At 41.0% G+C, this 16,379-nt stretch overlaps 1 protein-coding gene across 1 annotated transcript in view; it reads right to left on the reverse strand.

Moving 5' to 3' along the window:
* Positions 1-5,289: 5,289 nt before the first annotated feature.
* Positions 5,290-16,379, reverse strand: part of LOC118781373 (rho-related GTP-binding protein RhoA-C-like) — a 35,816-nt gene continuing 24,726 nt past the window's right edge. The window contains exons 2-5 of the mRNA XM_036534376.1: positions 8,482-8,637; positions 7,754-7,874; positions 7,475-7,605; positions 5,290-6,725 (exon numbers count right to left, since the gene is read on the reverse strand). Coding sequence (XP_036390269.1) covers positions 6,552-6,725; positions 7,475-7,605; positions 7,754-7,874; positions 8,482-8,637 — 582 coding nt within the window. The 3' untranslated portion in view covers positions 5,290-6,551. The remainder of the gene's footprint in view (positions 6,726-7,474; positions 7,606-7,753; positions 7,875-8,481; positions 8,638-16,379) is intronic.

A 16,379-nucleotide genomic window follows, 5' to 3' on the forward strand; every position in this document is an offset into this window, starting at 1 on the left:
AACAAGCAGAACACTGAAATTCAGCTCTTGGCTGTTTATCAATTCCAAGAACGCAAGAACGTACTTGTGTTCTTGAGAAGAACGTTCTTGCCCAGCGTCCTTGACGAGAACGGTCTTGCAAGATCGGGAGGACGGAGAACGCACCTATCAGAGATTGAGACGCTAGGCTATGTGTATTTGCGTACTTGCTATTGCACAATACCCTGGGCGCAGCTCATCTAAGCAGTGATATGACAACACTGGCATTATCAGTGCAACATCTGATAAACTTTTGTGTTTGTGTATTACATTTGTGTTTCGCCACTACTTGTGTGTGTACTTGTGCTACTTTGTTCATATAATAAAGTTAAAGAAGAACTCAAAACTCCTGTTTGTCATTTCACTCATATGGTAGGATGAGTACTAAAATGTTATTTAACATTACAAATGTTATGATGCCCCTGCCCTAAGCCAAACAGTTGCGTGAATCGCCTTTAAAATGAACAAAGTATCTGTATAAGGATGGAAAGTAACTTAATGTAATCTTTTTAAGTATTTTATTTTTTTAAGTAGGCTACAGTTTTGAGGTACTTGTACTTGGCATGGGTATTTCCAATTTAGGGGACTTTGTACTTTTATTCTGCTACATTTCAAAGAAAATATTCTACTTTCTATTCCACTACATTAATCTATAACAGCTGCAAATACTAGTTACTTTTAGTGAAGGGTTTTACAAGCAAAACATGCAGGCAGTTCAAACAAATTATGTACTTTTTTAACTCGGAGTCAGCCTATCTAAAGAGGAAGCCATCACAGTAACTATAACCAGCCCACAAATCCTTTTAGCTCCGCTCCCCTTAGAGGTTAATGAATCAAAAATGGAATACCTCTTTGTACTAAATTATGAGAGGACATGATATTAAGTTTTTACTTTTCTTATTTCAAGTAAACGGTACCTGTAAACCAGCCTCTGAAAAATAATCTCCGCAGCAACTGCTGAATTAAACATTTATTCTCATTCATATGATCGATATGACATTTGAAAAGTGCGATCAACTATGAAGCTAAAAAGCCGTCCCTCAAGTTACGTTTTCTGTAGCCCATGCTAACTTGGCTAACGTTAACTACCGTCTCCACTGAACTGAATAACGCTAGCTAATTATCTTACAAATTAGCCGTTTCTTATATAGATTAAGCAAATATTCTGCAACTACACTGCCCATTTCCCGTCACATTTTTTCAGAGGCTGGTTTAGCTACTTGAAATAAGAAAAGTAAAAAATTACAGTGGTAGTCACTCGCTCGCCTCCCCTGCCATTATTCTTGCAATGCCTTCTGGGATATCAGATGCGTTCTCGCTGGCCAAGTCACCAACTGATGCATCCTCGATAAAAGGAGCGGATCAAGAACACATCCAGGCATTTTAAGCGTTCTCGGTCAGTTGCGTTCTTCGTATCGGAACCGTCCTTGGGCCATGAAAGATGAAACGAGTTCACAAGAACGCAAGAACAGACAAAAACGCGGATTGATAAACAGCCCCTGTCTGCACTCAAGGCACACGTTGACCGTTCTTCCTCAGACAGCATGGCGGGATTCTTGAAAAGTATGTGACAAGCAGTGTTGGGCAGTAGCGTCACTGAAAGTAGCGCCGTTACTAGTTTAACTACATTTCTCAGTAGCGTGGTGGTAACGTCGCTGTTTTCTGAATCAAATAGCTTTTCAGTAGCGAAGCTATTTTACTGATCAAGTAGGGCGGTAGCGTCCACACCAGCTACATTTCCCTTAGCATTTCCGAAGCTCAGGCACAGCGGATCTTTCGAGAATCCTCTTTGGATCTTTCTGCTGCGGTCTGGAATAAAACAACGACCAGTATGTGACACCACTGCCATACACGGACGTAGCCACAGAAGCTCAGAAGCACTTCCGTATGACATCACGTACCAATCATTGGGATGATGCCTACGACAGGGGAGTAAGGGAATACAGACACTAGGGGATGGTAAGATTCACCGATTCGGATCGGTGCACCGGCATAAAAGTTCACGATGCGATTGCCCCGATTAAAAAAGTGTGCACGGATACAACTGTGTGTGATACAATTTGGGATGAACTCAGGATGCATCGTTTCTAACATCTTTGCATCGGTAAAATCCGATTTATTTATATATAATTATTAGTAGAGACCGTATGCCTTTATTATTTAAAATGTGGCCAATAATTTTATATTTAGATTAATTCCTCCCTCTCTAACTGTTTCTCAAGCGCTCTCTCTCATCTCAACTGCTATCAGTGGCCAATTCTCGTCAAGTCTTTCGGTCAAGTCTCGCGCGAGTTGGAGGCGTGTCCGGGCGAGTCACAGATTATCATGGAGGAGAAAGAGTCACACATTCCACCGAATTACTACAAATCAAATGTTTGGCGACACTTCGGATTTTTCAACAGATACGGACAATTTGACAAGACGCATGTAATTTGCAAAATATGCCGCGCCGCTATAAAGTAGGCCTACACAGGCAGCACGACTAACTTAAGTCAAAAAGAAACAGCATAAATGAGATGCTTACTGGGTTGCAGCACTAGAGAGACAAATATGTGAAGTAAAAATGGCACTTTTTTAGTTAATTTATGATTTGCTGTCTGCTTAAGAAGAACCAAAGAAATAAAATCAAACTATCTGTACCGTATTGAATTGCATAGCGTCATATTCTTTTGCATCGCATTGTATCGCGTTGAATTGCATTGTGTTGAATCAAATCGAATCGAATCGCACTGCATTGCAATAGGGGTGAATCGTATCGTATGACATTAGAAGTTGCTCCATATGTATCTTTAATGTATCGGATCGTTGGCAATGCATCGAGATGTGTATCGCATCGGCCTCAGTGATGGAGATGCACATCCCTAACAGACATATGATCTAGAGTTTACTTGGTGGAAAGATGGCACAGGGAACCTGTAACGCTGAGGACGGAGAGGCCATACCTTGACAAATACATGTGTTTAACTGAACTCAACACTTTTTTATTATGTGGAGCACTTGTTTTTGTTGACAAATTGGTTTTGGAGCAGTGAGAGTAACGATTAACGATTGGTTATTGTTTAATAACTTAGCTTGCTACATTTCTCTGGGGGTAGCTTCAGTGTAAGCGTAGTGAAGCTTCATTTATTGTAGAGTAACTTGGTAGCTTAGCTCACTACACTTTCCACGTAGCTTATCCAACACTGGTGTCAAGTCAGAATGCATGAATTACAGTGAGTGTTGCAATTATCAATCAATAAAATTAAGAGTGCCCTAAAAGAAAACATGGGAACATATAGTTATATGTGTATATAACAATCGTGAGCAAACAACAAATAATAAATAACGTAATGTATGGGTGACACTACAAAGAGGAGTTACAGTTTGTTGTGAGTTTAGGGCCACTGAAAATCATGATTCATCATTTATCTTTTTTGGGAACATATTATCAAAGGCCCTGCCCCTACATTTGTGTTGTACTTTTTCCATTGCCCAGAAATGTAATTCATCTTCAGAGTGGTTATTGTGCATACAGCAAGTTATTAATGGGAGTGACATATGTTTTGTTCTGATGGAGTTTATGTACCTGTTTATGACTGTGTAAGGCCTGTGTCATTTTTCTCAAAATATAACAAGGAATAGGTATAATACTGAATGCTGTATAATGCAGTAAGCTCCTTTATTTTTTTGTTACTTTTCAGTGTGTAACAGTTTTGGTTTTTGCATTCTGAAAAGCTTTTATTTTATTTGTGGTTGGCACTACAGCATAATAGGAACAACAGTGCTTCAAAAATACATGATACCAAAGAGCTTGGTCTGACACTCTCCTCCAGTCACTTTCCCTGTGTGCCTTGTAACTGCTACCACCTGGAAATAACTGTTTGGCTACGCAAGTGTAGGACTGAGCATGGGATGAAAGTTTTTAAGACTCCCTTTTGGTTATTTGGGCCTATCACAGCAGGGCTGGTAATTTCCTAACCATGGTCTATGACTCATTCCATTATACATGGTTTTAGCATATAACTTATGTGACACTCTCCTTTCAGAAATGGCCTACAGTGTACTCCACCACCACCTCAGCATCAATCTGACAGGCCACAGGAGTGGTCTGACAGTGCCCTGTATGATACAGGTGAATCTGAATATGGCCAGCCAGAGCATAACCAGCATGCAGAGGAGTCAGGACATCTGCATCCATGGCAGCCTTGGCTAAGAAGACGACTGCTTTTCTCCAGCTTGTCTCGAGTAATGCGCGTCATCAGTAATGTGGTACTTGGTGCCCACTCTATCTCCTTGATGTGATCCTGGGACTCTAGTGTCTGAAGGTACACTAATGAACACATTTGTCCTTGCATTGAACAACGATGTTACTGGGTATAGGGAACTCAATCTGATAGGACAGAAAGACTGAAGCTGCCCTTGACCAACAGAATGTTACACCAGAAACCTATGTGCTGTTATTGTATTTGAGTTTCTGCAGCAAATGGCAAGGCTTTTTCACAACTATCTATGAAGAACAGAATTGTTCATTATTTGATAAGATGGTTCTATGAATGAGACTGTATAAAAATCTCCTTTGAAAACTGGAACTCAAGCCACAGGTTTCATATTGGACAAAAGAAAATATCTGTCTTTCCTGTGAGATCCACTCAATTCTATATCAAAATATAGTAGGCAGCATGGCATAGTGGTAAAAGAGCTATGCCACATTCAACTACCACACAAGTAACTAGTACTTAACCTATGTAAGTTGCTCTGACTCTGGACAAGTTTCTGCTAAAACCTACTACAGCAATACACTGTTTGTAAATCTTATATTTCCTTGCCTTAATATTGTATCCCTAGTCATTTGTTCAATAGTAATAGCTTATCTTATTCATTTGTAATTTCAATATAGGCATTGTGTTGAAGCCTCAATATACCACCTGAATTTCATTTTACTTATTCACTCAAATACACAAACACAATAGCTACATACTACCCCAATTTAAAATGAAGGTGTATCCTGTAATGTAGAAAAATGCATCCAAAATGCAGTGTCCCTGGTAGGTCATCTTAAAGATGCAAAAACAAACAGTTTAACCCCAGAGGCAATGACAATTCATTTCCCACAGAGTGAGTGGAACTTCGCAACTACTGTATTGATCAGGACAGTGTAATATTTAACACAAGAAAAGGTGTGAAGAATTAGTGCATAACCATAAAAGAAGCAATACAAATACAACTATCCTAAAAACAATTTATTTTTTAAGTACGTTTAAAAGGAGACTGAGGAAATTCCAGGATGTATGTGTGTACAAAAGGTTATTTGCACCAAGATTTATTTTCTGCTGCTCAGTTTTTGTTTTTTACAACAATTAAATGTAAGATTTTACAAAGTTAACAGTATAATATTTAGTTGTTTGCTCTTTTTCATGTTTTTATTACTTTTTTTGCATTTTTCTTTTTTAATTTTAAGATAAGGTTCTAGACTTTGCAAAAGAGGCATAAGAGACAAGGACGAGCCAGTAGAATTTCACACGGTAAAATATACAGTACAGGAGCAAATGGGGGAAAAAACTGTATAATAAAAAAAAAGAAAAAGGGGGAGGTACATGGAGTGAAAGATGGAGGGAGCAGCTAATTTTTTATACAGGGAGAGTGAGATAACACGTCAATACATTCCCACCCCCTTCACAATTAAGGATCCTGGCACACAGGAAAAAACCGTCCACAAGAAAACTAATTACTGAATTTCCAAATCCATTTAAAGAATCAGAACAAAATAATACCACATTCCAAAGCCTGCCTGTCCCCACAGTCCACTTCATTCTTATCAACTAAAAGTTCTCACTAGGTTCCACTGAAGATTACCGTGAGTAATCAATCCAAGCTACTCATCATTTATTCCAAAACTACACAAACAAGCATATAACTAACACAAATTAATAAGCATCATCATTGTTTTTATATATCTTCATGTGAACTTTATATGCAGAGGAAACAAGGAATAGACATTTAAATGAACTGCTGGTTGGTTCAGTGAGCTGTTAATCTGGACTGTCTTTTTGTCCAGTGACCTCATTTATGATGCAAATGACTACGGGGGGATGGAGAGGTGGGTGGACCCCCCATCTCCCCATGCACACAGAGAGGGGTGGACATGCATAGGTAGGGATGCAGACTGTCACACAGACAAGGACACTCATGGAGACATGAGGCAGAGGCACGTCTCAAGAGAAACAGGGAACATACTCCTCATTTGGCCAGCTATACTCTTGCCCCCTAGCCTGTTTAGTTTTTCTCATCTTACTCTGTGGCAGATCACACTAGTGAAAGCAGACAGGATTTTTAAAGATGACTTCTGTCAACAGTGCAGCCAAGAAAATGTGACCTCCCTTTTTCCTTACAGGGTTCCCTCCATCTGTTCCTCCATCTCCTTTGGCCTGATTTGAATCTTTTCCTGCCCTCTCCCCCTCCCCTTTGAGCCCACTGACAGCTGTCCCACCTCTTTAAAGCTTCTTCCTGCTCTCCTTGGCCTGCTTACCTCCCACCCCCCACCCTTCCCCAATTCTCTATAGCAGAAGACAAGCATTCTTCTTGCCACGTTTCTTGGCTTGGAGCGCAGCTCTGGTTGCCATCTCAAACACCTCCCTCACTCCATCCTTTGTTTTTGCTGAGCACTCCAGATACCCAAAAGCATTGATGCGGTTGGCCATGTCACGCCCTTCTTCGGGTTTCACCGGCTCCTGTTGGTGGGGGGAACGTTAGCAATGTCAGACTCAACAATGTCAGAGGGTTTCCTCACACGCCCACGTTACACATCAGTTTATGAAAGGAAGGAAATCAATTTCAGCGGACTCTTAAAAACCCTCAATGGCCACTCTTGCACAGTCCTCTGCTAAAGCCACACATAATGTCATACAATCCTACACATGAGCACGTGTGTGTGTGGGAAACATGGTCCTGTACACAAGAGTATGCAGCATAGTTCTAATGTGTGGATCACAGGCTTCAAAAAAGGAGTGTGTAACAGCCATATCTGGGGCGGCAGTGTAGCATAGGAGCAGGACCTGTAACTTTGCCGGTTTGATTCCCTGCTGGGACACTGCTGCTGTGAAAGGTCAAAGTACTTAACCCACAACTGCCTCAGTAAATATCCAGCTGTATAAATGGATAACACTGTAAAAAGCTGTAACTGATGTAAGTTGCTCTGGATAACAATATCTGCTAAATGCCCCATCTCCAGAGGCCTACAGTATTTTACAAGGAATCACTGCATTTTACAGCCTGTTAGGTACACTTACACTTATCTAGAGCAACTTAGAAAGAATTCTGGATTAGCTGACACTGAAGACAACGCATGGAATCAGCAGTGATGTGCATACTGATAAGAGTGTTTTCATGCATTTGTGTGTTGGTGTGGTTATGTGTGCACTTGTGTTCATAAATTTTTGGGTGCATGTATATCAGCAAGTACATGTGTGTTTGTGTGTACCTGTTTCATCTTGGCCAGTTCTCGGCGTGTGTGTTCATCATTGCGAAGGTCCTTTTTGTTGCCCACAAGGATGATGGGAACGTTGGGACAGAAGTGCTTTACCTCTGGAGTCCACTTCTCTGGAATGTTCTCTGTCAGACAAAGAGAAACATAAAAAAAACCTTGCTAGCACCCACATCCCTATGCCCACACACACTCACACATGTACACAGGTGAAGTATGTCTCACTGGACTTACAGTTAGGTCTGTACAGGCAAAATGTTTGAAATGTAGTCTCACCCAAACTGTCTGGGCTGTCTATGGAGAAGCACATGAGGATGACGTCAGTGTCGGGGTAGGATAGGGGCCGAAGCCTGTCATAGTCCTCCTGTCCAGCTGTGTCCCACAGTGCCAACTCAACCTTCAGGAGGTCAAGAGAAATGTTTCAGCCATGGGATTGTCTCATTGGTCAAGGAGCCTGCCTGAATTCTGCATGCAAAATTTAAGAATCTACGAGGGCCTTTTGCACTGACTAAGTCTTTCAACACCTCCCATCAATCATCACACAACAACAACAACAAAAACATTTCATAAGCCCTTAGCACCAAAGACAGCATGCAAAATGACAACATACATTGATAAATAACAAAAAATAAAATTAAAAATGAATGTTATGGACTACATACATCCATGTTGCTTGAACAGTTTTCTTCACTAACAGGTATAGTATTAATAGATGCTGTCTACTACAGACTGAGTGATAAATGGTGGCTGCTAAGTCAATGAATCAATCAGTCAATCAAATTTTATTTGCAGTGCATTTACACCATCAAGATTGTCACAAAGCACTGCAGATGTAGCCAAGTGCATTTTCCAGAGGAAATCAAAAAATCCTAAAACTTAGGGCCAATTGGAAGAACACTGGAAAATGATTTCCTGACCCTGGCAAAAACAGCAAAAGAAAAGATAAAACTGGTGTAACACAAGGCATCAGTTCATCTCAACACTATGGCAGTGGCAGCTCTCACCTGCTTGCCGTCCACCTCAATGTCTGCGACGTAGTTCTCAAACACTGTGGGCACATACACCTCAGGGAACTGGTCTTTGCTGAACACAATGAGCAGACACGTCTTCCCACATGCTCCATCTCCCACTATAACCAGTTTCTTACGGATGGCAGCCATCTGCATCACGGCCAAACACACAAATCCTTTCCATTAGTCTTCACACATATGGCAAGAACAGCTAAAATTTTAATACACATTTACATTTATTCATTTGGCAGACGCTTTTATCCAAGGTGACTTACAAGTGAGGTACAATACAACACAAGTGAAAAACTATATGGAGTCAACAATATTAGAAGCACTGCATGACCAGGTTTCAAAGGTTGGCCAGGCAAGGTACAATCTGGCAGGCAAAGCTAACGAGTGCGTTAAACCATTATATTACTTTTTTATAATTTTATTTTATATTTTGGTAGGAGACAGTTTGAGACATGAGAAGTTCATTTAGGGGGTAGTGTTTCTGGTGCTCAAGTGAGAAAGGAAGATCTGTGTCTTCCGATGTTTCTTGAGGACAGAGAGGAACTCAGCAGAACGGATAAAGTGTGGAAATTCATTTCACCATCGGGGAACAACGGCGGACAAAGTCCTGTATAGTGATTTTATGCCGCGATGCAATGGGATCTCCAGGCACCGTTCAGTAGCAGAGCGTAGCGGTTGGGAGGGAACATAGGGTTGCAGTAGTGAGTTCAGGTACAGTGTCGGGCTGAGCGATATGGCCTGTATTATAAATAATATTGTGATATTTTTACGCTATATCGTAATACACAATATATATCTCGATATTTTGAAATCTCCTCTAAAGCACTTCATAAATGCTTGATTTAACCCTTTGATGCATACAATCACACCAGTATGATGATTCTAGTAGTCCCTGCAACGTATGTCTGCATTAAAACATTCTTGTTAGTAATCATTAGTAGGGATGGGAATCACAGAGTAACTCACGATACCATACTATGTTGCCCACGATAACGACAGTATCACGATACAGCGATTCTGCAGTAGGCTACTCTTTACATTGTAGGCTGTAGTGGAGGCTAAACGCACATAAACGGCGTTTACGCACCCCCTACATTTCTGAAATAGTATTTACGCATTTCTAAATAGAGTTTATGCAACTTTTAAAAAATTTGCTAGTTAGAGTTTCCTAATGTTTTACCAGCGCAAGCCTAGTATATTCAAAATTGCGCTGCATTATCAGTAGGGCTGGAACCGAATATTCAACTATTCAGATATTTGTTCGTTGGGTAGGTAGGCCTATTCGGTTTTCAATTTTGGGATTCGGATATTCGTTTTTTTGCTAAACGTAGGCTATCAATAAAGGCGAACTGCAAAATACGTTTTGTCAGCACATTGTTGTAGCCTACTATATTTATACTTTTAACTGCACTGTTAAAATGTGGAAATATATACCATCTCACCTTGGGCGCCTGACATCCCTCTCACTCACAGCAGTGAACGTCACAGTGATGGGATCGCGTAGCTCCTACTTTGGGACTCGAACAGAGGGCGTAATGGTTTCGACCGACCCCTAGCTAAGTTTGTCACCCTGCAAGGATACTAGCTGCAGCGATGCCATGCTTCTCTCTGCTTCCGGAGGGGCGTGAGACCATTTTAAATACCGCGGCTCCGTAAGCAGTGACGGCGATGAGTGTATAGGATGGGTTAAATGCAGAGGACAAATTTCGTTTCAATGTATTCGAGTACTGAGACAATGACAATAAAGAAACTATAAATAAATATAAATCTTATACATATAAATCTCAAATCTTAAATGTGTGAATTTATCCATGATAAGAAAAATTGTCACAAGCTTTTGTCACAAAAAGTGCACTGATAGGACATCGTTCAACCAAGCCCCTTGGGATTACAAACATGCATAAAACACACCAAAGCTTTTGGAAAATGATTTTTATTAACAAATAACAATACAGCAATGCGTCGCTTAATGTCCACGATACATTCTGTGAAATAGGATATTAAGTAATTTGGATGTTGTGCGAACACCATACTATATACAGTACATGGTAGGCCTATACTACTATGTGCTGTACCATTATACGCTACGCCTGGCAGCGAAATCGCTTTATTTCCATGAGACATGAGATACAGTACATGTGTTGCGTGCGGGAAGTCCGCCAACGTAACGTCCGCTACGTCCTGTTCTGCGATCGGGTTTTTAAACTTTATTATAACCTTATGGGACGACGGACGTATATGGGAACGGACGTTGTCCGAATGGATGTTAAGCGGCGCATGACTGTACAAACAATAATACTGTAGAATAACAGAATCCTTAAAAATTACTGCCTTTAATTAAACCGAAAGGCACGTGTTGCAGCGCTATGCCGTCCATCTCAGCCGAGAACGGAAAAATGTCTGGCTGAGTCCTTTCTGAATCATGCTCAGCACCCAAATCGCCCCCCGGGTCAAAGCTTCGAATATTCGCTGTTGATTACTACCGAAGCTACGGAGCCCAAAAAATGGTATTCGGGACAGCCCTAATTATTAGCATTTACGGTATCTGTGACCAATCACATCGTCTCTTGCGGCAGCTGGGCTCGCGAGAGCCGTAGAATGGGGCATGCTAGCCAGCTAGCTATCTATCTAAGGTTGACTAGGGTTACGTATCTGGATTCCTGTCATTGACAAATGGATATACGGCGATTTCTTAAACGTGAAAAAAGCAAGCCTCCTCCTCGATGCCGATGTAAACTGCTGCTGCTCCTACAGTTTTTATAATACATACACATATTACATTAAAATGTTCAGCTTCTTCTACTGTCACTCACATTTAAATATTTAAGCGATGTGATGTATAGTCTTCAAGCTTTAGCAATTTGTTTGAGAGTCATGCTCCCCATACACATACATTGCGGAATGTTCAGAATTCCACTCTAGATGCAGTTTGTAATTTCACATTGCGTACTACTGGTTTCTCTGGGTTGTTTTCAGGTTATTATGAGATGTCCTTTGACTGCTTCATAGTTTCATACTCTCTTTATGGTGATTCATGCACTTCATAAACTTTATAGTTGTTGCTTTCAGGCCTTTCATAGTTTCACACTCTCTTTGTGGTGATTGCTACACTTCATAGACTAACTATATCTACTTCTTTCATACTGTCTTTCACTGTTTCATACTTTATGGTGATTAATACACTTCATAGACTTCAACTGTTTATTCCTTCCATAGTCTCATTTAACAATGAATTTCAGCTTCACCTTTTAAATATATGTAGGAACCACACAGTAAGGCCCCAGGGAACACCCAGTGATGCCTGACAACACCCTAGGAACTACCTAATGGTATCCTATAACAACCTGTATTGTTATACAAGAGCTGTATTGCTCAGAACCCAAGCATTTGGGCGAATGTTACATTTAACATTTACATTTATATTTAACATTTACATTTAACATTTACAATTATATTTAACATTTACATTTAACATTAGCATTTATATTTAACATTTACATTTAAAACTTACATTTACACAAGTTATTTCATATTTCATTAATGAAAAATATTACCCTTAAAAAAGACTGACAGATTTTCATACATTTACAGACAAATTGATGCAAAAGTGACAGTTTAAAATTGTACTGCATTTTTTTTTACATTTGACAATGTTAAATGTGCAAAAACTGTGCAGGATAAATCATTGTATACATTTTTACAAATACAGTGGTTAGGCTAGGTGACAAGCTAGATAATGTATTTCCCATTATCAGCTGGCTCCGTTATTTCTTGTAGGGACACATTGATGAAGCTCCTATGTGTCATGAATTACCTGAATTGGCTTGTAGGTTACATCATTCAGTCTAGTTTCCATATTAGAGCGCTACACAACCCCACCCCATCAGTACTAAACTGTTTTTACTGAATACACCCTTTCTCTGGTCTCCACTGATGTGGTGCTGGTGTGAGTAGACGACCGTGAGCGTGAAGAGGCGTTTCCGAGGCCAAGCCGCAGTTCAAATTAGTTTTGAGGAGTTGGAAGGTTGGCTAACCGTAAGGGAAGACACAAACCACGGAAAGCCCTAAGCATTGCTGCTCCTCCTTATATAGTGAAAAGTTAACAGCAAAATTCAACGTGACAATCACCATATACAACAATTGATGTGTGTGGATACATTTTCAACTTCAGTCTGGGAAATAGTACCAAGACATTGGATTATATCGTAAGAGGGAGTTAACGTTAGCTAGCACACTAGTTGATGTTTTTTAAACCAACTGATGTACCAACAGAGTCTGATGTACTTGGATTATTGTATATGTTGCAAATCACATAGAGTAGACCGGGCTTGTCCACGCGTAGCAAATCCCTCTCTCACACACTCATTCACTCTGACACACCCTCTGAATGCACTTCTCTTTTATGCTGTCCCCCTAGTTCTTCCTTCAATCTCACACCACATCCCCCACCATTGCTTCTCTGTGACACACCTTCAGTAAAAAAAAAAGACTCGTCAGTATCAAGGAGAATATCTCAAAAATTATATGACACTAAGCAGTCTTTTGTATAGCACTGAACAAACAAATAACCCCAATGTTTGCAAAACACCCCCCCCCCCCCCACAGAGTCCAATTCTCCTTTATCTTACTCTCACGGTCCATCTCCTGGGCAATGTCCGGACAATGTCTAATTCCCACAACAACAGGCCTTACTTACTTACGGCACACAGATATCTCACAGCTGCATACCTTCCCAAAGTTTCTGCTCACATGCATACAGAGTACAATAGGATATATGTATTTTAAGGCTAACATATTGGATTGTCTGGTTTCCTTATACACTTCCAGACCTCTACATGCATAGTAGAGATAGGGTGACATCCCACCACCTGAAGCTGAACCTCAGTAAAACGGATCTCCTCTTCATCCCAGCCGGCCCTTCACCCCTGCATGACCTTTCCATCACCTTCGATGGCACCACAATACCATCCTCTCGGACAGCAAAGAGCTTGGGCATCACCCTCGACAGTAACCTGGACTTCAAGGAGTACATTGCTCGCACGTCACGGACCTGCCGATTCCTCCTCCACAACATCAGGAGGATTCGCCCGTTCCTAACCACATACGCGACGCAGCTCCTTATCCAGGCCACAGTTCTCCCTCGACTGGACTACTGCAACGCTCTCCTTGCAGGCCTCCCAGCATGCACCACCCACCCTCTCCAGCTCATCCAGAATGCAGCTGCCCGACTGATCTTCAACCTCCCCAAATTCTCCCATGTTACTCCCCTGCTGAAATCCCTCCACTGGCTTCCTGTCGCTGCCACGATCAGATTCAAGACCCTGACCCTCGCCTTCTCTGCAGTCAACAGGACAGCCCCTGCCTACCTCCAAGAACTCATCCAGCCCTACACACCAGCCCGACCCCTACGCTCAGCAGCAACTGGACGCCTTGCTCCCTGCATGGTCAAGGCAGGAGGTGCTCGTTCTGCCAGACATCGGCGTTTCGCCTACATCTCTCCCCAGTGGTGGAACGAACTCCCGGTCTCGCTACGGACAGCTTCTTCACCCCAGTCCTTCAGACGGGGCCTGAAGACGCACCTCTTCAGACTCTACCTGGACTGACCCAGCACACAATTGTGGAACTGTACACATCCTGTCCCCGTACTGTCGCTGTACCTACTGTATGCACTTTTTGTAAGTCGCTTTGGACAAAAGCGTCTGCTAAATAAATAAATGTAAATGTAAATGTAAATGGCTTATACACTTCCAGACCTCCACATGCATAGTGCAGATAGGGTAAATGGCTGATATTATCAATAACTTCAGTTAATATGTCACTAACTGTGGTTAAATGTCAATAACTGTAAAAAAACTGACATCTACTGGAAATGCTTATAACCTTCAAGTGATAATAGTAATACATAACTGACATCTCCTAGCAATGCTTATGACGTTTGCTGGCAATAAGTTATCTCCACCATGTAACAAGCTTGATCGTACCACATCAAGCTCCGCTTTTCTCTGGTGGGGTGAAAGTGGTCTGATTATGAAAACAGCTGATCCGTACATCTTTTTCTACCATAGTAGATAAGCTTTTGTTTAAATGGCTAATCACGCAGAATACTAGTGATATAATTGTAAAGTGGCTTTCAATTTAGACAACTTTGTAAGTAGGAGCTACCTAGCTAAGTTGGCTAACTAATCAACTGAAGCTAGCTACTTATATGAAACAACAGTCTCTGCCATCCAAACCGTTGATTCAGCGTTACTTACTGAAATTGAGTTGGACAGGTCTCCTTCCCAGGGAGGACTGAGAAAGAGATGTTGTGCGCATTTCTTCACCGCAAGTTTACCCTCATTCATTTGATAAGCGCCACCACGAGGAGTCATGAAGTAGTGACTCTGGTAAGTCAAATTGGCGGGTGAATCCGTTTAGATCACCTGCACGTTTTAATTAAAAATTGATATTTGGCGCCAGTGTATCAATAACGTATTGCAAGAGGAAGTAATACAATATATTCCTGTAACAATATTTTGTCCCACCCCTATTCATTAGTGGTTTCTATTGGCACAATTTTAAACTTGCATGAAAAAAGGGGGAAATCACAACCAAGTTAAATTTAACAAAACAGTATTTATTCAAACCAGGCAATGGTTTTGCTGCATATTTTGCAGATAGCCATTGTTTGTTCAACATCTTCCTTGCGATACCCAAACCACAGCCAGACGATGGATCAAGTGCTATTTCTTCTCAGAACCAATTCGTCTGCCCCGTTTCCAAACTCAACATGTGTACACTCGCTCTGGCGCTTCACTTCTTTCATTCTCTCCAGGCTCTTTCCATGTTCTCTCCAGATACAAAAACACACATCTCACCTATATACGTCACACACACTCACCCAGGAGAGTGGTCTGGATGGGCAGGCGAGTGTGTGACGTATATATGTGAGTTTCCTTGAGAGGGAGAGAGCCATAGGAGAGAGCGCGAGAAGCAAAACGCCAAAGCGAGTCTCATGCCAGCGGCTTAAAAAAATTACGTGACAACTTGTACTCGATGTTCCCGATATAGTCATTTACTACATCCCACGTAAAACAAGCCGCGATACATCGAGTATATTTGATATATTGCCCACCCCTAGATTGAAGTACTATCTCTCTTTGGTTTCAATGATAATTTTCAACGATGGGTTAAAACTTTATACTCTAATGATCCAATGGCAGAAGTCTTGACAAATAATATAATCTCTAAATCTTTCAATCTACATCGTGGTAAATGACAAGGCTGCCCTCTGTCACGGATGCTGTTTGTTTTAGCGTTAGAACCTTTTGCTATGGCTGTTAGATGCCACCCTATCATCAAAGGAATCCAAACAACAGAACTGGAACACAAAATAGCACTCTACGCAGATGACACTCTTCTCTTTCTGACCAACCTTAGTAATTCTATTCCAGCCCTAAGTAAATTAATTGAGAGATTTGGAAAATTCAGGGTATACAGTAGATAAATCCAAATCATCTATTCTTTTTCTGGGAGTGGAGTAGGATATGCAGCAGGATCCAAGATATCTCAATCAATACTAGATTCAAACTGATTCAGTGCAACCAGATAATGAGAGTTTATGTTACTGCTGAGAAGATAAATAAATTTAATCCCAACATTCCTGATCTTTGTATTAAATGTAAGAGAACCCTATCCCACTGTGTTTGGGATTGTAGAGGAAAGAAATTGGATTAATAGGAAATAGGATTCATCTCCCAAATTATTTCTAAACCTATCCCACTTACTCCCAAATTCTATGTTTTGGGCTTGCTGCCTGATTATTTATCCCTGTCCAGTCATGAAACCAAATTAATTGATATCTGTTTCATGGTATCTATCATGCACAACATTTAATTGCT

This window comes from Megalops cyprinoides, chromosome 7 (genome assembly GCF_013368585.1).
Source record: "Megalops cyprinoides isolate fMegCyp1 chromosome 7, fMegCyp1.pri, whole genome shotgun sequence".
In the NCBI taxonomy this organism is placed as follows: Eukaryota; Metazoa; Chordata; class Actinopteri; order Elopiformes; family Megalopidae; genus Megalops; species Megalops cyprinoides.